We start from the raw sequence: 25,663 nt of genomic DNA on the forward strand, positions 1-25,663 counted from the left end.
GCTAGAAAATTTGAAATTGTAATCTCTGCCCTATCTTCAAATGGTTTACCACATAAGGTATACCATGATCTTGTTGTGTTCATTAAACTCTTTTTACCTCCCGGAATACAATCAAAGTTGAAAGCAGGATCGCTGTAGTCTTCTACGCACAGATACTTCTTTTTTTCAATTGTCTGCAATGAATAAAAAAAGTAAATAAAATTTAACGGGAACTCTTTGATTACGAGGATTAAGTTAGTTGATTGAAAGAGACTAACACTGAATGCATACACCGATGAGCCAAAAAATTATGACTACCTTCCTAATATGAGTTGGTCTTCCACGTGAAAATTCAAATTCAAATTGTTATATTAGGACCACCTGTAATCTCTTACATATAGCCATGTATTATGATTGTAAATTGCATCTTCTCTGGTCGATTTTCTCGGGTGCTGGACGAAAAAACCCCAGTTTCTGGGGAAAAACCTTGCTTTCTACATCTGAGACCGATTAACTCAGGCCCGGGGTGAAAAAAGCTCACTAAAGTTCCTCGCGTCATCGACGGGAATTCGAACCTGGGCCTTTTCCAGCCTGTGTGGGGAGGACGGCGTCGATACAACTGTGCTACGCGCGCAGACAATGATGTTTAGGTAGGTAGTAGACATCAGAGTGCCCGTCAAATGGATGACAGGACCCAGGGTATCCCAGGAAAACATTGCACAAAGCATGACACCGCCGCACTGGCTTTTTTTCGTGCCACGTTTCATCCAGGCGCCATCACTTCCCCAGGTAAACGACGCACGCATACCCGCTGTCCAGATGGTGCAACAGGAAACGTGATTCATCGGACCAGACGACCTTCTTCCAATCACTCAATGTCCAGTTTCGATGCTCGAGTGCCCATTGTAGGCGCTGTAGCCGATGAACCGTGGTTAACATGAGCACTCGGAGCGGTGTGCGGCTACGCACCCCATTTTCATCAGGGTTCGATGTACCGTGTGTTGTGACACATTACTCCCATCACCAACATTTCAATTACCGGCGTATTGCGCCATACTCGCCCTTCTTTTGCCACGTACCATCCGGGAGAGCCTTCTCTCACCTCGAGCATCGATGAGCCGTGGTCATCCAATACCTCGCCGGCAGTTCGTGGGTTTTCCTCCTCGGACCACTTTCGCTAATTACTAACCACGGCTGACTGTGAGCATCTCACCAGCCGTGCCGTTTAGGATGTGCTCTGATACAATCGTCTGGCCACTACAATTTGCCTTTCCATCTGCAGAAGAAGAGTAACACTGATTAACGGATCTCAGTATCAGGTGTTTTTTATACTGTGTCCCGACCCGCGTACGTGCTGAAGTTCACCTGCAGTTGCTTCGATCTGCGTGACGACTCGCTGATCATAATATTTTGGCTCATCAGTGTATATCTCTGAAAAAACGTGCGGCAAAGGAGGCATGCGCTAATCCTGTTAGGCATGTTATGCATGCCTAACATGCTGTAACGTATTTATGCTATCATGTGAGTAGAGTTCTCTCTTGCGATGTTGCAATATTTAGCCTAAAGAACACGAAATAATACAATTACAATTTAGCATGGAAAATCGGAGATCTGAAAGTTTGCGCAAATTACAGGATTATTAGCCTAATTTTAACTCACACTAAACAGAATTTAAAGAAAACTGAGGAAGAAATGCCAGAAGAGTATGCAGGTTTCAGAAAGGGTAGAGCAACCAGAGATCAGATCTTAAATCTAAGTCTCCTTGTTGAAAAAAGCAAAGAATTCAAACTTACAGTCGTTTGTGTTTTAGAGATTATTGAAAAGTATTTGGTTATGTTCATCATTAGAAACTATGGGAAACGATGACTAATTGGGTTTCCCAATCCACATAATTCAGCTGATTAAACTACTATACCAAGATCAGGAAGGAACTACTGTATAAGTAAAAAACAACCTTCGTTATGCAGATGATACTACGCTAATTTGCAATTCCAGGATCATGTGAAAGAAACTCTGAGGAGATATCGAAGAAATTTATTAAGTTGATTACTTAGGATGAAGAATAAATAAAATTGGTGACTGTTCAAATGTAAAGAGAAGACAGGAAAATTGATAAAACATTGGTCACTGATCTGGCGAAATTATTGAGAGATCAAGATCTGTCCCTAAAGACGAAACTAAGAATCATTGATTCCATAATTTTTCCGAAGAGTTGACAGGAAGAAAACTGAAGCTTTCAAATGCGGTGTTACAGGAGAATACTGTGTATTTCTTACTTTGATCAAAGAACAAATGATTGGGTATTGAATACATTTGGTAGACCTAAAATTCTTCTTCTTCACAGCATCAACAGAAGAAAACTCAAAATTTTTGGACACGTAGCAAGGCGGAATAACTTTCCGTTGAAGATTATGGAAAGAAAAAGGGAAAGGTGGAAGGATGGTGTCAATGACCTTCTGGGCATGACAGTTTGCAATGCCGCTCGTAGAGCAAAATATCGACTCAGTTGGAGAAAATTGTTCATGATCAGAACAGCACCTCAGGGAGCTACGTGACTAACGTGATCTGTTGATGGATTCCAACTGATTGAATGTCCTCTGGCCTACCAAACCAAAGAAGATGGATAATCAAGTATGTATTCTGACCAATCAAGCTATAATTTGCTTCGAATATATATACATCAACATCCAAAATATATTTTAACAATTTATGAGCCTTGCATACCGGATTAGCTGAGATATTTGCACATAAAACCTTCACTAGTTGGAGCAGTTTCTTCTCGATATGATCTTGGCATTTGTTGGTTACTGGTTGTCAGACCGCGCACTTTCGACATCGTGCACATTTTTCTTTCGAAACGGATGACCCACAATTGGAAGCAGGCTATATCTGGCGCTTGAAAATCCTCTCGCTACCCTCTTTAGTTGGTGAGGAGAGGATTCTTTGGAGTAAAGTACCCAACATTGTATCCCATAACGGAAGCAAGAAAAAATAGTTAATGAGAGAACATTACAGTATTTTGCATTTGTGATTTATACATTACTTGCAGTGCACACGTTTATCCAGTTTTAAAATAGCTTCGAATGTTTTTCTGCTTGATAGATGTCAATCTTTTTAGTTTGGTTACAAGAATCTCGATTGGCTCATTTTTGAATGGTTTGGACATTCCGTACTTGCCATTCTAGGTTTCCTATGGTTTGTGCCCGCCTCATCGAGGCGCAAACGGGTACCACGATGCACCTTTCTGGCTCTTGTTGCTTCCTTGTTGCCAGATTAAGAATCGATGGTTGGCAGAAAAAATGTCAAATTTTTGTTAATGACAGTAAGTTCGTATACGAAAACCAGACCTATGCAATACAGAAAGAGTGTCCCTGCCGGAATTCTGGAAAATACTTTTATAATAAGAAAGCAATCATTTGACTACAAAACAGGAGTAAGATTTTTGTAGGAAAAAGAACAAATTACTTTGTATTCCCTTAAAGTTTTTCCAGTAAGTAAAGGATTACTGATGGAAAAACATCTCAAATATGGTGGTAACTAGAAGGTTAATGGTGATACAGACACCTATTTTTCATTAATGAAGGTACGAAATAAGGAAGAGATAGCATTTGCATAAATAAAGATATAAAATTTAAATTACAATACTTAAAATAAAATTATTGAGTTCATAGAAGTTCGCTGACACAGAGATGGAACTCGAACTCAAGTCTTTTTAGCAAACGATCGTAAGGGAGGATTTCTAGACAATTAAATGCGCATGTTGCTTGGATATAATTAAGAAAAAATGATATTAACTTACCCAAAGGAAAGAAGGAAGGAAAGGAAGTGATTCTATAGAGGTTTCATTACAATTGCCAATCTGCTGATGGATTCCAACTGATTGAATGTACTCTGGCCTACCAACCAAAGAAGATAAACATATAAAGGGATTAAGGGTAGTGCAGTAAACAAAAATTCTTTTCCTATGTAGATATGAGGGCCTAAAAGAAAACAAAAGTTCTATTTTACATATTTAATTAGAAAGTAATTTAAATAGTGCATATATGAATTTTTATAAGAATCAGCACAAAATTCAAAGAAATAATTAGTTACTATTTATTTGAATCTTTAGTTTTTATTTATCATTAAAAAATAGTTAGTTACAAATAAATACACTGGTCGATAAAATAAACAGAACGCAACAAAAATAGCATAACTCGTGCAGCACTTCTTGTAATGGTTTTTGTCTCCTGGATCTGCTTCCATATGGACATGTGTTTTTGTAAAGGGCGGCTCCTAGAACGTCAGTTCAACACCACCTCGTAATTCTGTGAAGGTCCAGATATGTAAATAATATGGTTTGTGTGAATTATGTGTGTGCTCTGTTGTTGGGTTCTGGTCGCTTAGTAAACCAGAAGCATCAATCACCTGTAGAGATGATTCTGGGTACTCGTCCACACCATGGGAAGGTGGGCCAATCCCAATAGTGCTCGTAGTATCTCAATTCGAGAATCTGCCTCACCTGATATTGCCAAAAGGTTGGCTAGATACCTTTGGAGGCCCACTCCACAGGAGAAAATTAAAAGCTCTGAAAAAAATCGGACCAAGTTTCCTTTTTCATAGAGACCCTTGTCCTGACATAATTTTTCTTAAGGTTAATGTACCAACTACGGATACCTTAACATCTTCAAGAGACGAATGTCTGTCTCTGGTAATTTCTACGCGCCTGATGAACTCGTTTCTTAAGAAGACAGAAGTTCGAAGACCACCAATGGCAAGTTTCACGTTAACACATTTCTTCCTAGCAGATTTATGCGACGATTTTATCAGGATTTTTCTGAATATAAGATGCAGCATCAGCCGCAGACATGGTAACAAGGCCAGAAAAAGCAGAATCAGGAAAGTTCATCTCTATGGAGACTTTAAAAAAATCTCCCAGTCAATAAAAATCGTTTGAATTCAGGCACTGTATTATCAGAAGACATTGAAAAGAGAGAACGAGAAGCTAAAACAGTTAAAGAGTTAGTAAGTGGTCACGGCACATCCATGGCAGCTGAAGGGTCTATTCAGGTATATCAAGGTTTCAATGAGAATTCGAAAACGTAATATCGATATTCGATTTTCCAGTTGAGCTTGAGAAAGAGCCCTCTTGTAAACAGGACAGTTATTGTCCCTAACGGAATGGTGATAATCTCGTTTCCCTCTTTTGCAATTAATATACGGAGGATCCTTAGTTTTGTCCGGGCACTCGTTGAACACATGCCCGCTGAGAGCGCAATGTCCATAGGTGGGAGACTCGTGCGAACAGAACTGTGTGGTTGTCCATACCCCACGCTTTGGGAACTCCAGCCTAAATATATTCTTTCCAGGATGCCGATACACTTGTATATCTCAGGAGTAAAGCTGACAATGCAGTTTTCAGAGAAGTCCGGTTTGGCTTTAGTTAAGAATCGAAAAAATGTAGGATGTCCTCCAGAGCGAAACCAAAATCACTCAAGTTTTTATTATGTAAATTCTCCAGAATTTCCTCTTTAGTTAAACTGCTTCCATAGTGCCGAGACTACACATTAAGCCAACGTGCAACATCCACCTGCCGATGCCCGTCTTCAAGTCGTCCAACAGTCCACCATCTCAAAGAATCATCTAAACGACAATGGCTTTTCATCCTGAGTACTGAAGACGTGGCGATCCTACTGAGCAAGCCAATAAACGAGAACGAAGTGATGTGGTCGCAACCCGTGTTTTTATAGGCATGAATAATTTGCATAATGTTGGGCTCTGGATTTCTATTGAATACTCGAAATTTGCATGCAAGGGTGCCTATTTTTTCAAATATTCGCCTTCGGCGAACACTGTTCACAATAATATATATATCTTTAAAAACATTTTGTTCTGTTAATTTTGTCGAGAAGTGTAGTAACTAACTAATTTTTCAATAGTTAGTTATTATTTATTTTAATTTTGAATAAGTAACTAATACACTCTTGTTTACTTATTTAAAACCCACTTTATTATTCATTTAGTGTAACCAGTCAGCAATGCATATTGTGTTTAATTTTAAAATTATCTGTTTTCAAATTGCATGGTGTGAGAATGCGGAAATTTCTTTTTCACTACAGAAATACAGAAGGTTACCTTTTCTTTCTCGATACTGAGTCTGTACAAGTGCTGTGCAGAACAGAATCGCACGTGCCAGGATCGCCCAAGCAAAACCATACACCATTGATACACCAAAACACTTCTTCGTAATAAGATATAGAACACAATATTCCACTGAGAAAGAAAGGGTTCCAAGCACCCCAGTACAAATGGATAATGGAATTATCATCTGCAGCCTGAAAATAAAAACAAGATTGTTAAATTTTCATTTAATAGGAACTGTACGTCGAATTAATGAAATCACACTTCTATTTTCTATGAAGCACCTCTAGTGGTCGGTTTAATATATATATATATACACATATTAGATTATATAGCATTAGCCAAAAAAAAAACCCTTATTTCACCCATCCACTCGCTCCAAATGTTTGTGAAGTTCTGCCTTTATTAAGCTATAAACTTCTATAACGACAGATGGAAGTTTGTTCCACCAACCAATTACCCACTGGCTAAAGGCAAATTTCCGTACATCGATCCTACAACCGTCTTTCCTCAATTTGAATTAATGCCCTCTCAGGCGATTATTCTGAGCACGAGGAAGAATCCATCCGCATTGATCATGCTCAAACCATTCAAGGTTCCACCTCTATCAGATCACCTCGCAGATGCCTAGTCTCCAGACACTGTAATTTGCAAAACTTAAGCCTTTCTTCGTAAGAAAGGCTTAAGTTTTGTTCCATTCACTAATCTTGTTGCTCTTCTCTATACTCGTTCCAAAAGCTCTACATCCTTCTTAAATTGAAGCCTCCGAACCTGTATACAGTACTCAAGGCCTGACAATTGCCTTATACAAGGGGATAATCACCACCTTATCCCTGCCAGAAAAATTCCTATATATCATTAGTAAGACACCATGAGCTACTCTTGCAGACCATCTGCACTGTCCAGAAAACTTCATATCTGCCTGCACAACCACCCCCAGGTCCTTTTCATTCTCTACCACTGTCATTGTAGTACCACAGAGTTGATACGTTGCTCTGGGGTTACTGTTTCCCATAGTAGTACTTTACATTTGTCAATGTTAAACTTCATTTGCCACCTCTCAGCCCATCTACTCAACTTTTCTAGATCCTGTTGCAGCAGCGTACTGTCATTAGTGTCCTTAACAACCCTGCCAACCTTCGTATCGTCTGCAAACTTGGACATTAAGCCTGATATACCATCATCAATATCATTTATAAATACAGAAAACAACAACGGACCCAACACTGAACCCTGAGGGACTCCACTAATAACATTCGTCAACGAAGAGCAGTGTACATTGATTACCACTCTGTCTTTTCCCACTCAACCACCCATTTATCCATAGCAGCAATTTGCCTCCAATGCCACACTGCTCCAATTTGTTGAGCAGTCTTCCATGTGCAACAGTATTCAACAGCATTGTTGAGCAGTCTTCCATGTGCAATAAAGTTTTCAGCATCTTGTTCAATCCATGCCTAGACGAATTCAGGCTGATTTGAACGCTAAATGAGGCCCAAAGATGATTTAGGTACACCTACCTAGTAGGTGTACTTAAATGCATCTTTGGGCCTCATTTAGCTTTGAAACCTACCTACTAGGTAGGTAGGTTTGAAGGCTAAATACACTGTGGCAGCACAGTGTTTGTATATTCCTGAAATAAAACTTTTTCGCAATGATTTATTTCTTCCGAAGTTAAATGAGTTTAATGAGGACGTGTAATATTTTTTACACTTGTATTACAAACTTGAATAATTCGTATACATCCCTTTATTTTAACATTAAAAGTTTGGTACATCTTTTTATGTAGACGTGCTAGATACTTTTTATGATGATTTTCGGAATCAGCGCGTTTACTTTCTCCAAAATTACATACTGTATTTTCATTGCTGAGGTATGAAAAAACATTTTTTGTTGGCTAGTGTTATTGGTGTAATATTCTGAAAAATATAAACTTGGATAAAACTTACTTGGCATTCTCTTCTGTTTGTAGTAACGGCAGCATCAAATGTACCAGCCACACATTCCAGGAAGTGAGCATCATGAGACCACCATATTCAAGAAGAGGAACATTATAAGCTCGATCTTCTACGAGAGGATCACCGTCATTCCAGGTCCACCACATATATTTGGCGATTATTGGTTCTGCAGTTATGTCGATACATAAACAAACCAGTGAAGCAACTGCTCCTTGTGCCAGTGGTGGCAACTTTGCAGGCTTGACAGCAATCCATCCATACAAGGGAAAAATGTAATCTAAATGAAAATAAAGTGGTGATTAAAAAACAATTTTAACAACAATTTTAACAATTTTACCGTGCTACCTATTTCTGTACTTTTCTTAAATCTCCAGCATGTCCCTTTTTACAGAAGCAGATGGAACACAGCTATTGACTTAGATTAATACTCTTTCTAATAATTTCGAAATTAAAGTTGGCAAAGTGTTTGATTGTAATAAATATGTTTCTACGATGTACTGACGTCAGGTCTTATGAATTCCTGGTCTGTTTTATATGAATAGCACCAGTATGTTCATCACTTATGAACGCTTATTAAACTCTAAGAGGGAGCTAAATGATTTTGTAGTAACTGAGAGTAAAGTGGAGGAGAAATTGTTGAAGTTAAATATAAGAAAGGCATCTGGGGGTGGATAGGACCTATCCAAATATGTTAAAGAAGGCGGCAAAGGAAGTAAACAAACCCTTAGCCATAATTATGAGAGCTTCGTTGGACTCAGGGGAGGTCCCCATGGACTGAAGGTGTGCAAATGTATCACCAGTTCACAAAGGAGGTTCAAAAGGTGACACAAGTAACTACAGATCTGTTAGTTTAACTTCTGTTCCGGGGATAATAATTGAGTCATTGGTTAAAGAAGCATTGCAGGGTCATCTAGACAAGATTGCAGTAATAATTCAGACACAGCATAGGTGTGTTAAGGAGGAAGTCTTGTCCTGCCGATTTTATTGGATACTATGATGTGGTCACAAAGGAATTGGATGCAAAAAAATAGTTTTGATATCATATACTTGGATTACAAGAGAGCTCTTGATACTGTTGCACATGGAAGACTATTGTACAGGAGCAGTATGGCATTAAGGACAAGTTTCTGCAATGGATAAAAGGATAGTTGAGTGGGAGAAAACAGGGAGTAGTAATCAACGGACACTACTCTTCGTGGACTAATGCTATTAGTGCAGTTCCTCAGAGTTCGGTGTTGGTCATTTGTTGTTTTGTATATTTATCAATGATTCTCATGAAGGATATCAGGCTTAATGTCGAAATTTTCAGATTATACGAACTTTGGCAGGGTTGTTAAGGACAGTAATGAGAGTATGCTACTGCAAAATGATCTAGAAAAGTTGGGCAGATGGGCTGAGAATTGGCAAACGAAATTTAACATTGATAAATGCAAAGTACTGTGTGGGTGGGTAGAAGTAATCCCAGAGAAACGTACCAAATGTAGGATACAACACTCAGAGTGGTAGAGAAAGAAAAAGACCTGTTGTAATTGTGCATAAGATATGAAGTTTTCTGAGCAGTGCAGACTAGCTGCCAGAGCAGGTCATGGGGTCTTGTCGATGATATAGAGGAATTTTGCTAGTAGGGATAAGCAGATGATTATCCCCTTGTATAAAGCAATGGTCAGGCCACAACTTGAGTTGTGTACAGTAATGAGGCCTCCATACGGTGTACAGGTATGGAGGCCTCATTTTAGGAAAGATGTAGAGTTGTTAGAACGAGTACAGAACAGGGCAACAAGACTGGTGAGGGGGACAGAGGGATGCACTTACCAAGAAAGTTCTGCAAATTGCAGCGTCTGTGACTTGACACCTGCGAAGTGATCTGATTGAGGCGTATAAGGCCTTGAATGGTTTGAGCAGGCTTAATTCTGATGGGACTCTTCCTCTTGCTCAGATTACAAACCTGAGGGGGTATAAACTGAAATTGAGGAAATACAGTTGTAGAATAGATATGCTAGAATTTTTCTTTAGCCAGCGGTTGTTGATTGGTGGAAGAAACTTCCATCTGTAGTTGTGGAAGTTGATAGCTTAAATAAATTCTAAGAAGTGGACAATCTTTTGCAGCTATGGGTGAAATGGGAGGGTTTTTTTTTATTTTTGGCTGTTGCTGTATAAGCTTGCTTTCTTCCATCATGTGTCTCTACTAATGCTAATTCTAATTCCAATCTGGCCTTTTCTACCCTGTAGAAGGAAGAGCGTGATTATAAACACCGTGCACCTTGCGAAGACAAAAAGGGAAATAATTAAAAGACATTGTCTTAAAAATTGTAAATCATTTTCCTCATCAACAGTGTGTGTGTGTCCACAGCAGTCACAATGAGTGAATAAACATTGCACATTATAAGCGGATATGGTCGTTTCAGAGAATTATCCTGTTTTTTGGATGGTAAAAAGGAAGTTAAGCATTGAACAACGAGAAGTGGTTACCGATAGACAAACAGAACGGACAGAACAACGCCAATCTGTAGAATATTGCTCTCAGGAGTTACACCAAAAGTGTTATTTAAGCAAAAATTAAAACTAAACATAAGTTAGAACAGCTCAATTAATTTAATGTTCCCGATTAATAAAGAATGTTTCTAAAATATCCACTTACAGCAGCAAATGATATACAGTGGTAGTCTCGTGCCAAAGAAGCTAATTATTGCTGTTTGATAGAACCAGCAGTTGAGAACGGGAAATACAAGATTGAGAACCTCTCCTGTTATTCCAGCGAAGACACAAGTAAGAAGAAAGACGATTTCTTTCGTTCCTCGTCTGAAAGCTGTAAAGTTTCAAAAGAAAAAAAAAAAAGAATTCCTGTTACTTAAATTATTTTTACTTAAATTTATCAGTGAAAAAATATTTAACCTACTTACTAGTGAAAAGGAAATATTCAAGTTTATTAATATTTATAAATTATTTAAAATTTAAAATATAAATTTTTATCATTTGGACCTAGTTAAACTAGTAGATAACAAATCAATCGATTGATTTGCGCCCCATCTTCATTATTCTACTTTTATTTTATTATTAAATCCGACAAAAGCACATCGGACCTTCAAATAGTATATCAAACGGACAATGATAGCTACGATGCTATTTTCCAAAAAATTAATTCAGTTTATGCGGAACAGATTACAATAAAAAATGAGATGAGAGACAACACGATGGATCTTCAAAAACAGTTGTCATCTTTGCAGAACAAACTAGAGCTCATACTCACTAATCAAGGCTTGCTATTGCATCATCAGTTGCAAAGCATAAAATCACAACAAGCGCTGCTAGACGCGATAAAAAGGAAAAAAAGGAGACAGCAGTTCAGCTAAACCCAGTCCTCATGCTTTAAGCTCTAACCACTCGGCCAGGTATTAGACGAGCTCACCTTATCGCATTTGAACCCGACACCAAACCCTCAATGTCAAGAAGTTTCTGGCGAGCCATACCGCATTACGAACCTTAGAATAAACGAATTGAGCGCCCCAGATAAACCCACACAAACGGAGGACTGTGACAATGTGGAATCCCATGAAAGCACATTAGTCAGACCAGCTCGATCCTCAGGGAAAGTAACCAGCCAGCACTCAATGACAATATAAGTCTGCACAACATACAGCTACGCAAAAGAAGGGAAGACCCTGATCAAATGATGTCTCAACCGCTCCAGCGTCATTCATTATTCTCCAACCACCTACTACATAATTGCATCACACAAGGACCTTTCCCAGGCAACTCCATATTTGCATATATTCGCCCGAAACCTGTAGACATCATCATGCATTCCCTTGGTAAGGAGGTCTGCAGCTCTTCCGCTACTACCTCCCATACCAATCAGCCACGGGGGAAGCATACCCATTACGATAATTCTTCAACCTGGGCAAAAGTCGCAGGCGGATCAAGCAACAAAAAGACTCCTCCAGCTACCTGCCCGGAACCCACTCAACGAATCCCACCAGTACAAAAGCGCCTATTTGTCATGGGCACCTCAGCTACATCAAGGCTCCGTGCAATAGAACAGCCTACAAAAGCAAGAACAAGCATCTTCGTCTCAAAACTAGATCCTCGTACGACCCCCACCCAAATCGCAGCCGTAGTTGAAGAAGAAATCCGAATACATGTTTCTGTAAAGCAGCTGCCAGTCAGAAGTAATAACTATGCAGCTTTTAAACTGGAATGCAACCCAAGAGATTTCAATAAAATCGCCCACCCATCTATGTGGCCAATTGGAACGATAATCTGACCATTTTATGAGACCTCTCACCGAGATAGACCCTTCTCAACCTTAGCAAAGAACCACTGAATGCCAACTAGCTGACTCCTACAGGACCCTATTATTAAATTTCCAGGCCGAGAATACGATCATAGTGCATTTGGTCACACATATCCAGTACCCCCTAGTAAACACCAATCTTCGTCATCTCCTGCATGCATGCTACCTTCAAATCAAATGGACATTACTGTCCCAACCAGGATCACAAATCGTTCCTACCATAAGCCACTGAAAAATAAATATTATAGGCCAGCAACCTTGGTAAAAATTCCCATGACTGCTGCGCTTCAGCTACTTTACCAAAACGTGTGTGGCCTCAGAAATAAAATCGACGCCTTAGAGCAGTTACTTCTAGCTGCACACTTGGACCTTCTCTGCATCACAGAAACGTGGCTAGAACCCCGTCAAGAATTTACTGCGATCACCGTCCCAGCTCGATGTAAAGGTCTGCCTTTACATCGAGAGATAACACGAGGTGAGGGGGGGGGGTACCGCCATCTTTTATAGACAAACCTTTTTCACACTGATCTCTACCATTTCAAGTGAATCGCAAGATTTTAAAGACACCTCTGTCAAACTCAAGTACCAATCTACCATACTTCAAGTGACTGTAGTCTACAGTATGTGCCCCCATTACCATCTCAAGATCTTATCCCTGAAGTAGAAACTGGATCCTGCACCAGCTGCAATCGGCCACTGTCAACATCGTACGTGGTGGCTTCAATCTACCCCCTCAACGTAATAACCTAAAGCAGCAGTTCCTTTCTCACCTTCATACCGCAGACTTCTGCTTTGTCAGCGAACTCCCAACTCGTGGGTCTAACGAACTTGATCTAATACTAGCCTCCATACCATGCATCATCGATAAAACCTTCAATCTACCCCCTCAACGTAATAACCTAAAGCAGCAGTTCCTTTCTCACCTTCATACCGCAGACTTCTGCTTTGTCAGCGAACTCCCAACTCGTGGGTCTAACGAACTTGATCTAATACTAGCCTCCATACCATGCATCATCGATAAAACCCTAGAGACGGTGCTCAACTCGGACCATGACGCACTTTTAATGCTATTTCAGCTACCAACTAATCGCCATCTTTCAAATCGGCAGAACAAAACCATGTCGCATGTCAGCCCTACATTCCTGGATATACCGAGATGCGTCGAAGCAGCGTCCTTAATCCCTTGGTAGATCCTAGAGTCATGTGATGCCCAGTTAGCCGTCACCCTCCTTACCAATTGGATTATATCTGTAACAAGCTATGCAGCCACAAGAAGGATCACAATCTCCGCTTACTCTAAACCATAGTGGTCCCACGACCTGAAGAAGCGATTCGACCTTAAGCAACATCTACATAAATTGCGGAAGCAGTCTCACAACGTTACGTCAGAATTGTGTACTCTAGAGTTCGAGCTAAGTTTAACCGCCTGAAATCCACAGCGATAAAATCGTACCTTGACAGGATTATGCGCCCAGAGAAAGTTCCATATAAGGATACACCTTCAGGTTTTCGCCATCAACTTGATCCCCAAAGCTGGTTCGACAACATCACCAGGTTTACCACCACTGTCAACCCAGAAGACCAGCCCTCGCTACCAACATCTGACACCAGTTTTGACCCATTGACGAGCATAATAATATCGAGACAAGAGTTAATTAATGCCATCAATTCACTGCCAACAACTTCTACTACTGGACCTGACGGGATTCCGCAATTTATGCTAAAGAGCCTGGGTCCTTACATCCTGCAACCTCTGTTACATATCTTTAACTCAGTGCTCTCAAAGAACTGTTTCCCACACCAATGGAAGGAATACCTAGTCAAACCAGGGCCAAAAATTCGAGTTCCATCAGTTGTGAAACACTACAGACCGATCTCAAACTCATCCTACCTATTGAAAATGCTAGAAAAAAATACTGCTGCCGATTCTCACTAAGCAAATCCTGCCAGACAATCCTTCACAAATCCACTATGCACTCCCACACAGATCAACTGCGACCAACTTTCTAGCAACAACAAAGAGAAGCCTCAGCCTTTGAGAACAGAGACGAGCTGGCAGCTACCTATGTAGGTATTGAATCTGCATTTGATGCCATGCACATCCCGTCTCTCATAAAACTGCTAAAAAATCACTATCAGATAGGAGGCGACATCTTAGCTTTCCTCATATCTCTGCTGACCAACCGAATAGTCAAATTATCTGTAGATAACTCACGATACCGCAAAGTAATCTCAGTTGGAGTCCCGCAAAGGCAGTGCTATCTGGCCTCCACTTCACCGCCCTTATTGCTCCACTGGTAATCCAAAAGTTAAATATCCTGGTATATGCTGACAATGTAAAGGTACTCATGCCAATAAAGGCAAGCCAAGACCCTCACCAAATCTCAGAAGAGCTAACCTCCACTCTCTCCTCAATATGTATCTACCTCAAACAATTTGATCTGCGTATCAATCCCGAGAAGTCAGAAATCACAGTCTTCTCGTTAAAGAAACAGCCAACAAAAATCTATCTAATGAGCAACGTGAGCCGTGGGATGTTAGGTGCATTGGCCATATCGTGGTCCGGAGCTGGGGAGCCAGGCTAAGTTTGTGGCACGCCCACTTGAGAATCCAGTACTCCGATAAGAAAACTGGTTTGATGGTAGAGGGAGATGCAGATGCCTAAATCTCTGCAGCATGGAGTAGTGGCGGATATACTATTGTTGAGATATATCTCATCATGGCGTATCTGTCTGTTACATGGTGCAGATGTTGCTTAGATATCCATCTCAGTCTGGCAGCTTTTGTGAGGAGTACGTCTACATGCTGGCCGAAAAGAAGCTTTGGATTGAATCTGATTCCTATGTAGATGTGGCATTGGACAAGAGGAATGGAGGCTCCATTGAGGGTTAATGAAAGGAGGCTCGTCCCAACAGTCAAACTCATGACCGGTCTCATCTCCTCCCCCTCCTTCTGGGAAAACTGTGCATGGAGGATGCCAGCGGCACATCTACGAGCAATCCCCAGTTTATGTCCTCTACAAAGACGCCTCCATCTATCGGACCGGTTTCCTCCTCAGCAGATGCTATCTCGAGTCCAGGACTTAGATGTAGACTTCAACAAGCTGTAGAGATCGAAAATATAAGAAAAGAATACTCAGTGGGGTGGCCAAGGCTATTACTGTTATAATATGAGTCTTGAGCAATATATATTCTTAAGCCAACCAATTATGTACATATTTATGCACTTCAGTGTATATCCTTATATTATGTAATTTGAACCTAATGGTACACTCGCTTAATGTACTATATAAGTAGTATACTGAAGTCATTTTTCCATTTTCCTGTACTTAAGTCACTTATTTATCATTCTATTATTTATTTATGTATTTTGGCTGTTGAGGTAATAATGTCTCTGTAGTACCTCATTAAACCTTGGCCACTGTGCCGTGACAGGCTGTTGCAACTACTATTATGTAAATATATCAATCTAAGCGTTGCAATAAAGATTCTTCTTCTTATTCTTATGCTAAATTCTTATCTTACATCTACTATATCGGCCTAAAGGCTCAGTTTGAATGATGCTATCATACTTAATACACTCTTATTCAATTCTTTTTGCCTAAAGACGCCCTTGGAATGCTTCTATTGTACTGTATTATTCAATATCCTTATCTTACATACTCATGTAATTATTTTATAGACTAATGTAATGTTTAATGAATAATTTGATGGCATTAATGTGATCTGGGACACTTTTCTTACCTTTCCACTCACGCATTGTTGTTTGATGGACAAGAAGGATTATCTTTATAGTCTTTATGTCAGGGTTTATTTGTTCCCTGAAGATAACATTATTGCAAGTATTGGTTTAGATGTTGCTGTATGATTTTAGGAGCATAGGCAACTAAGGCCATATTGCTCTGTGTATATTGTTTGTAAATTGTGTGGGTTTTGAGGTCGATTTTTTTTTTTGTTGGACGAAAAAGCCCTGTTTCCGGGAGGAAAAACCAAGCTAACCTCACCATTGACCGATTAACTCAGTCACGTTGTGAAAAAGATCCATAAAAATTCCTCCAGTCTTCGACGGGACTCGAACTCAGGTCTTTTCCACGCGTGCAGAGGACGGCGATCCTACCAACTTTGCTATCCACGAGGGCATTGGTTTAACGAATAATTGGGGAATACCACACATTTATGGGTAAATGATGAAAAAGGGCATTTTAAATTAAAACAGAATGTGACTAAATTGAACATATAGACTAAATTATATAAGATGAATAATACTGTTAGGAAACTTTCCAGTTAAGATTATTTGTTTCCAGGGTAGTTGGTAGAGACATAACTAGGGAGCAATGCACTCCTTATCCCCAACTAAGGAAAGGAATTAGTGCTGATGGGCAGAGAGTATCTTCTGTTTCAACGTCAGTTGAAACAAAGAATAGGAAACAGGAAACCAGTTATGGAAACAGTTCTGTGACAATCTGATGACCAATAATGAAGTATGACAAAATAGGTTAGTCACTACAGCAGTCTAATTTAAAAATATTTCATAAATTACCTAAAATAGTAGTGATGACAGCCATCACCAAAACGATAATTTCTACTGCAACTGTGGAGAAATTCTGTTCCCACAATAGGAAGGGATTGGTAAATGTTACAGACCATTTCAATAGCTGAAAATATAAACACAATAAGAATACATAAAACACTCATTTTGCAATCGATATAAATAAAAATATTGTAAGGTTGCTTTCCCAAAAAACGCATTCATACAGTAACTTTCATATAAACTGATAATTTTACAATATACAGTATATGAGGCGTGGCAATAAAGATCCCGAACTGGAGCGATAAAAAGAACTCTGAAGGAGCTGAAAAAATAGTCCTATTTTGATACAAAGTAATAACCACCTCACTGAATGCACATATGAAACTGTTGCGAAGGTTTCTGAAAAGAGTCTGCTCCAAAGAAATGATGTTCAGTACGGTGATTACGTTTTTCTTCTCTTTTCCTTTAAGGGCAGTTTCCTTTCATCTGGGGAAAGAGTAAGGAGTCCGCTGGTGCCAGATCGGGAGAGTAAGTTGGATAGTCGATGAACAATGCCAGTTGATCTGCACAATGCCAATGCTACTTAATGCTACTACAACTTAATGCTACTACAACTAACGAAACTGGTTGTTACTTCCAACCTGTAATCACTGGGGATGCACTTAGGGTGTTGCTTTTTTTTCCTCAATGGCATGGGATGGATACTCGCCTCTTGGGTGTCCGTTCCATGAGGGTGCCATATTAGCATTCACATTTCACGTTGAGCGGACACCATATTAGCATTCAAAATATTGAATGGTAATATGGCACCTTCTGTTGACTTCCCTTTGGAAATTGCTAAAGCCTTGGCCGATCCACTGTAGTTCTTTGATTTGGTTAATCCTAGAGGGAACTAAATCATTCATTGAATATTGCAGATGTTTTTCGCTTGATTACACTAATCAGATGCATTTGTTTAGAGTAATCAGTAATTGATCACATGGCAACTAAAACAAAACACAGTCATTACTTTTATGAAGTCATGATCTTCATAAAGTTAAGATGATGATTTCACTTTCACTGTTTTTAAAGGCGTTATAATTAAATTAAGGAAAACAAAAAGAATTTTTGGTTGCCACTCAATAAAGGATTGAGATTTTTTGAGATGTTATAAAGGAAGACGAAGTAACAATTTAGTTATGTAATAACAAGTGAAAAACTCAAAATATATAAATTGTAATTGGAATATTTATCAAGAAAATTTAACTTGTGATTAAATCAAGCCAAAAACAAAGTCAAATCATACAGACGTCAAGTCAAACTGAGATAAAACTTTCATTACGGTTGAAAATAACGTTCTAAAAGACATAATAATAATAATTATTATTATTTATTTCTTCTCCTAATGTTTTTTTTTTCCACTCCGCTACAGGTTCTGATACCAGGTGGCTGTCGTGGTTGTTATGTCAAGTTACCATAGTAGTATAGAAAATATAGGTTAGTAATAGTAAAAAGTAATAGAGGCATGTGATGCAAGAAAGCAAGAGTATGAGCTTATGTAGCATTAGCCATAAAAAAAAAAAAAAATCGCAAAACCATTCCCTCTAAAAGTTTGTCCAGTTCCTCCTTTTATTTAAGTTATCAACTTCCACAACGACAGATCGAAGTTTGTTCCAGCAATTAACCACCCGCTGCCTAACGGCAAATTTCCGCACATCTATTCTACGTCTGTCTTTTCTTAATTTGAATTTATGCCCCCTTAGGTTCGTAATCTGAGCAAATGGAAGAATCTCATCACAATTCAGCGTGCATTCAAGGCCTTATACATCTCAATGAGATCACCTCGCAGGTGCCTAGTCTCCAGCCGCTGTAATTTGCAGAACTTAAACCTCTTTTGGTAAGACGATCTCTTCATTCCCCTCACCAATCTTGTTGCCCTTCTCTGTACACGCTCAAGCAAATCGACATCCTTCCTAAAATGAGGTCTCCAGACCTGTGCGCAGTACTCAATGCGTGGCCTGACCATTGCCTTATACAAGGGAATAATCACCTCCTTATCCCTGCTAGCAAAATTCCTATATATTATTGACAAACCCCATGACCTGCCCTGGCAGCCTGTCTGCATAGCTCAGAAAACTTCATATCTGACTGCACAATTACTCCTAGGGCTTTTTCATTTTCTACCACCTTAAGTGTAGTACCACTCAGTTGGTACGTTTCTCTGGGGTTACTTCTACCCATATGCAGTGCTTTGCATTTGTCAAGGTTAAACTTCAGTTGCCACTTCTCAGCCCATCTGCCCAAATCTTCTAGATCCTGTTGCAGTAGCACACTGCCATTACTGTCATTAACAACCCTGCCAACCTTTGTATCATCTGAAAACTTCGACCCTAAGTCTGATATACCTTCATCAATATCATTGATAAATATATAAATCAACAGTGGACCCAACACCGAACCCTGAGGAACTCCACTAATACCATTAGTCCACGAAGAGCAGCACCCATTGATTACCACCCTTTGTCTTTTCCCACTCAACCACCCTTTTATCGATTGTAGCAATACACCCTTAATACTATTCTGCTCCAATTTGTACAATAGTCTTCCATGCACAACAGTGTTGAAATCCAAATATATGATATCAAAATAATTTTTTGCATCCAGTTCCTTTGTAACCACATCATAATATTCAATCAAATTGGTCAGACAATACTTTCCCCTAACAAACCCATGCTGTGTCTGAATTATTGCTGCAGTCTTGTCCAGATGATCCTGCAATGCATCTTTAACCAGTGACTCCCTTATTTTCCCGGAACAGAAGTTAAACTAGCAGTCTGTAATTACTCGTGTCATCTTTCGATCCCCCTTTGTGAATTGGGGATACATTTGTACACTCCAGTCCGTGAGGATCTCCCCTTAGATCCAAGGACACCATTATGATTAAGGCTTAGGGTTTGCTTACTACCTTTTCCGCCTCTAATATAACTGGACAGATCTCATCCACCCCAGGTCCCTTTCTTATGTTTAACTTCAACAATTTCTCCTCCACTTTACTCTCAGTTATTACAATATCATTAAGCACCCTGTCTAGCACAATGTACTCTTTTACATATGCAAAAAAGCCCTCCTCTTTCTAAAAACACCCACTCTTCCCTTAAAATCGTTCATTTTTCAAAATAATCTACAAAAACCAAATACTGTAATTAAAACTATTTATAATAAATAAATAAAACTAAATTTTAAGAAAGCAGTTTAGGTTTAAGCAAAAATATTACTAAAAAATCTCCCTCTTTTAATAAATTCATTATTTTTTCGTATTTTCTGCTTCTTCAAAATCAATTATGACCTTTATTTTTTCCTCTCTTTCCATACCTTTACAAATTTGTTTCATTTTTTATTTTCTTGTAATCTTCAATATTTATGTGTTATTTTGTGGTTAAATCTCTCTGCTAAAAATAGTTTAAATTCATTTATGGAACAATTACGTTGTTTCTTTTTTTTTCTATTTTTATTCTTTCAAATTTTTGAACTGGATAACATACTTTAAGATTTAAATCTTGTAATTTTTTAAGGGTAAACAGTGGAGTTGACCAATGTTTTCTAGTCGATTTATTAGTTCTATTCATAAAATAACAATTTTTTAATATAATTTTTCAATTATTCGAAACAATTTTTATTTTAAAGAAAAATAGAAAAATGAAAGTGAATTTAACGCATCTCATCCACGTTGTAGAGATTGTAATAAAGCGCATAAAAAAGAATATTATAAATCTAAAAAAATCAGTCGAAAACAGAGAATTTATTTTATGTGAATATTAAAGAGAAGTTCAAAAAATTATTTGGACAATTATGTCACAGATTCCAAATGTAGAATGAAAATTCGTAAATTAAATATAATATAATCGTAGAAAAACAGAACAACATAGAATGAATCTTCTAGAAAAATGTGCGAAAAATGAATTAATTTTAAAATTATTGAAATTTGTATTCGTTTTACCCAGAATTAAGTTGGAATTATCAAGTGTCAAGTAATACATTTTTAAGTAAATGAGTCAGAAAATGTACTCAGTATTAAATCATAAAACACAGTATGGTTGGAAATGTTTTCACCAGTGGGCGCCAGCAACCTCAAGAGACAGTTGATGACAGACATCCTAGGGTTCCGTCTTGATAGAGCCAGACAGCAGTCTGTTCTGGAGACAGGAACCATTATAAGAAGAGCTTGCCCTCGTCAAGGTCGCCATTGGGCGACCTTGGCCATCCCTTCTTGTAATTGTTTCTGTCTCCTGAAACTGCTTCCACAGTCAAGGTGCAAGGTGGGTTTGTTTCGATTGCGATCTCCAGGGTTTCCCCTGCATGCCACTGTAGTATCTGAAAGGGCAAAGGCCGGCAACTGCATGTATGTAGGTGTGTAAGTATTTGTCTTGTTATGTTGAGTGTTGAATGCTGCCACCTGGTGACTTTGCAGCCAGGGGGAAGGGTACACTTGGTCCCCTGCCCCCTGACTCCCAACATTGGCCATGAGGAGACGTGCCATGGTCCACTTTCTAGCCGAGACTCTTACTGGGGCTATCAGGCAAGCCTGAGAGCCCCAAGGTGTTTAGGGAAAGGAAGTGGGGATAAGAATTGAAGTATGGGGATTGGAAGGAATGGGGGAGGTTGGATCGAAGATAAGGGGAAGAGATAGACTTCCCATGAAATAGAAGAGAAAAGTTTGCAATGCCAGTTTACAGTGAAAATAAAAATAAAAATAAATAAAAAATATTAAGAAATATATATAAATAAAAAAATAATAAAATAAAAAAATAAAATAAATAAAAAATAATAAAAAAATAAAAATAAAATAAATAAAATAAAAAATAAAAATAAAAATAAAAATAAAAAAATAAAATAAATAAATAAAAAATAATAAAAAAATAAAAATAAAATAAAAAAAATAATAATAAAATAATAATAAAATAAATAAATAAATGATAAATAAAATAAAAATAAATAAATAAAATAAAAATAAAAAATAAAAATAAAAAATAAAAATAATAAAAATAAAAATAAATAAAACAAAATTTAAAAAAATAGTAATAAAAATAAAAATAAAATAATAAATAAAAAAATAGTAATAAAAATAAAAATAAAATAATAAATAAAAAAATAAATAAATAAAATAAAAATAAATAAAAATAAAAAATAAAAATAAAAATTTTAAAAAAAATAAATAAAAATAAATAAAACAAAATTTTAAAAAATAGTAATACAAAATAAAAATAAAATAAAAAATAATAAACAAATAAATAAAAAGTACCTATAGACAATGTTTACTATTAGCTAAGTGAGTACGATCTATGGTGTTATCTATGTACAAACATAAATAGCACCTTGTCAGCGTTTTACAATTCAATACCATATTTACAACATGCATAGCCAACTTTTCCTCTGTACACAAAACGACTGTCAATATCCTGATAGTCTTTACAAGTCACATCTTGACAAGAACTGCACTCGGCTCAATAACCACTACCACAACCAACAGACAACCTCTCTGCTAAATCTACTAAATCCAATTTTATATTTATAACAAATAATCTACAAAACAAAACATCATTTCCATCCTGGAACCAACATATTTACTTAAGAAAAGAAAACTAAGGACTTATTTACAGAAAACCTATTTAATAGACAAAAAAGTATAATAATTCTTGTCCTTGAACACAAACTCTCTATTACTTACAGATCAATTCCAATTAGTCTCTTCCTACGTGAAAACAATTTAACTGCAAAATTACAAAAAGCTAGGAAATTTTCTTTATCATTGACAAAACATGGTTGGTTGGTTGGTTGGTTGTTGGGTTTTATTGGCGCATTAGCAACTAAGGTTATAGTATAGTGTATCTTTATTATGGATAACGAGTGGTTAGTTTATGGGAAAATTCCTGCTAAGGTTGTGGGTATGTTCTTCTTCTAGTAAAAAGATCCTGCGCAAAGTGCGTTAAGGCTTTATAGTTGTCCTCACTCTCCAGGAGATATTGTTCTTGGTTTAATGGCGAGAAACGTATTCTAGTTATAAAGAGGCAGCGGAGGTCTTCGTATAGTTGGCAGTGGTGCATGAGGTGCTCCCACGTCTCTGGCTGTCCACAGTGGCAGAGAGGGGTGTCACTCAATCCGAAACTGGAGAGTTTTGCTCTTATTGCGCCATGTCCCGTGAGCAGGTAAGATGTCAGCAGTCCCGGTGAAAACTAGTTTGGGCTTTTGGGAAACACTAGTTGATTATCCGGTATGAATCTTCGGGTGACTTCCCCTTTTGTCGAAGTCGTCCAGCGGGTTTGCCAGGCCTGCTGTAGGTGGGTGAGAAGGCGTTTTTTCTCGAGTTTACGATCGTTCGCCGGATCAGTTATGTAGTCTAGGCAGCTGATTGATTTGCCTTTGGATAGTTGATAAAGCAACCCACAGCGGACGATTTCCAGGTCCAGGGGGAGAGCACCCAAGAGGACAGGCACCCAAGAGGAGCAGTCTCAGGCACCCAAGAGGAGCCTGAGACTGCTTGACACATTAAACCAATGTGCCACCTCCCCCTGCAACTGCCCGGCTTCAAGTCGTCCAACGGCACTCTAACTCAAAGAATCGTCTGAATGATGATGCCTTGCTATCCAAATAGCCACATCTCCAGTACTCAAGAGAGTACTGGAGATGTGGTTTTGGCTTGCTAAGTGAGATAGCCGCATCACCAGTACTCAGGAGATGTGGCTATTTCACTGAGCAAGCCAAAAAACGGGAATGAAGTGATGTGGTGGCAATCCGTGTTTTTATAGACATAAATAAGTAGCATAATTTGCGGCCTGTGTAAGGTGGTAGATCGATTTCTATTAGATACTCGGAATTTTCATTCCAGAATGCTTATTATATCAAATATTCGCCTTCAGTGACGCTTTTCACAATAAAATATTCAAGAAAAACATTTTGTTCATTTAATTTCGTCGACCAGTGTAGAAATTTTTACCTAATCGATAAATTAATATAAAGATGGTTCTCTGTATCCATGCATACATCATATCTCATCACTGTACATGGATCGCTAAACGATAAATTGTACGCATTCGAACTTCGTCATACTAACCTTTGTTCTTGTGGACAACGTGAAGACAGACAGCGTGTTTTATTTGACTGTGGCGTTTATGAGAACTTGAGAATGTCCTTAACAAAAGGGGGTAGAAATGTTAACTGGAATATCGCCTTGTGGGAAAGAAAGAAATTTACTCCACCTTTCAGAACTTTGTTTCTCTTGTTTTTGAAAGACGCCGATCTATTGGACAACACCAACTGCGTCCATCTTATTTTATTTATTTTTTTCACTTCTGAAATGTTTGTATTACATGCTGAGTTTCGCTTAGTTTCGGTTTTAGTTGGTTCACATTTCTTGGCTTTGTTTGGGTAATAAAAATTTGAGAGAATTTTCACCTTCCACTTTTTTTCTTATTTTTTTTTTTGGCATGGATGATTTTCTGGTACTCAGGGTGTTTATTTTTCCTGAGTATGGTATCTGTGCCTCTCTGTATTTGGGTTTCTGGATATGGCGCTGAAATGTTCATATTATGAGCATTTCAGCGCCACTCGAGTGGTTCAATGAACATAGCGAAGACATCACCCATTTTCATTGCGCTCCAAATTTGCCTGACCTGAACCCAATTCAACTCCCAGTTGGAATGATTTGGAGCGGGAGGTGAGGCGTATGGACACGCAACCACAGCTGTTCCAACAGCGTGGAAAGCCCTGCAGCCATCATGGCAGCAGAACCCTACGGACGTCTTCAAAGATCTAGTAGTCAATGTCCAGGCTAATAGCGGCTGTTATCCGTGCAAACAGTAGTCCAACACGGTATTAGGTCATAAATCAGTGATCACCCAGTGTACATATAACCTAAATTTAGTCCAGTTCAGCCAACAAAAGAATTTAAGTCTTTCCTGAGGGCTACTCGTAAACTGTTAGTGGACACTTCATCAGATATCTTCAGATTCTTTCTTATTTGCTTTTCGTGTATAGCCTATAAAGTTAAGAAAGAAGTACATTATCTCCAGTATATTTACTTTTACTGAAAATAGGAGAAAGTCAACATTTCTCTTTTCTATGAGTGTTCTTTTCGTGTAAGCGCTAAATTAAAATGTACTCACGTACGTTGTAATTTAGTGCGTATATCTTTTAGATATCTTGGAGTCCGTATTAAGATTAGATAAGAAAGCAGCTGGTCTGAATATTTTAGTGAACAAATTGCGCAGCTTACCTGTACTGGTCCATCCCAAGGATTGGGGATCACTCGCTCTTCGTCCATAACTTCCATCAGCTAATTAAATAGTGTAGAATTCTACCAGTCTAGTATTCGAAGGAGACCTTCGCAGAAGGTAGCACTTCTAAATAATGTCCTTCTGACTGAAGCCCTGATTGGGAGGGCATTTAAGTTTTTCTCCGTTTTGCAATTACTCTTGATTCTGTCAGCAGAATGGCCCATTTATCAAGGAAGGGAGCGAATGAAGTTGAACATTGTGTAACGTTCATTTTACGTAAAAAGTTGAACATTATGCAATATTAATTTGACGTATGAATTGTCTTCATAGGTGAGTAAATGATAAGGAAAACTGCTCCGAAAGGAAAATTAATTTAATTGCTGGTCTTCGAGTGGTATTTTTTTGCCTTTATGCTATTTTAACAGAACAACCTTAATAACATATTATACTATATACATGTATGATGATGGTGTAAGTGTCGGATGAAATATAATCATCGATTAAAAACCACCTTAAAAATTACACGTTGTTATTTA

The 25,663-nt window shown here is 38.3% G+C and overlaps 1 protein-coding gene across 2 annotated transcripts; it reads right to left on the reverse strand.

Annotated features, from left to right (window-relative positions):
- Positions 1 to 25,267, reverse strand: LOC150076897 (uncharacterized). Of its 2 annotated transcripts, none has more exons than XM_090386239.1 (7): positions 25,127 to 25,267; positions 16,888 to 17,002; positions 10,696 to 10,863; positions 8,049 to 8,334; positions 6,094 to 6,293; positions 3,779 to 3,875; positions 1 to 173 (listed from the first exon to the last, which is right to left on the reverse strand). In XM_090386239.1, the coding sequence occupies exons 1-6, from the start codon at positions 25,181 to 25,183 to the stop codon at positions 3,811 to 3,813; spliced, it is 891 nt and encodes a 296-aa protein (XP_090242365.1). In that variant the 5' UTR covers positions 25,184 to 25,267; the 3' UTR covers positions 1 to 173; positions 3,779 to 3,810. The 2 variants fall into 2 exon arrangements, with proteins under 2 accessions (XP_090242365.1, XP_090242364.1); XM_090386238.1 differs by having other exon boundaries at positions 3,779 to 3,959.
- Positions 25,268 to 25,663: the final 396 nt, after the last annotated feature.

The sequence above is a fragment of the Mastigoproctus giganteus genome, chromosome 12 (genome assembly GCF_048544385.1).
Source record: "Mastigoproctus giganteus isolate SK-2022 chromosome 12, ASM4854438v1, whole genome shotgun sequence".
NCBI classification, from domain to species: domain Eukaryota; kingdom Metazoa; phylum Arthropoda; class Arachnida; order Uropygi; family Thelyphonidae; genus Mastigoproctus; species Mastigoproctus giganteus.

Coding starts and splice junctions, on each gene's coding strand:
- LOC150076897 (XM_090386238.1), bottom strand. CDS start 25,183: ATGGAAGTTATGGACGAAGAGCGAGTGATCCCCAATCCTTGGGATGGA. Junction 17,003..25,126: donor CTTGGGATGGACCAGTACAG/GTAAGCTGCGCA, acceptor TTATATTTTCAG/CTATTGAAATGGTCTGTAAC. Junction 3,960..6,093: donor TCAGTATCGAGAAAGAAAAG/GTAACCTTCTGT, acceptor GTTTTCTTTTAG/GCCCTCATATCTACATAGGA.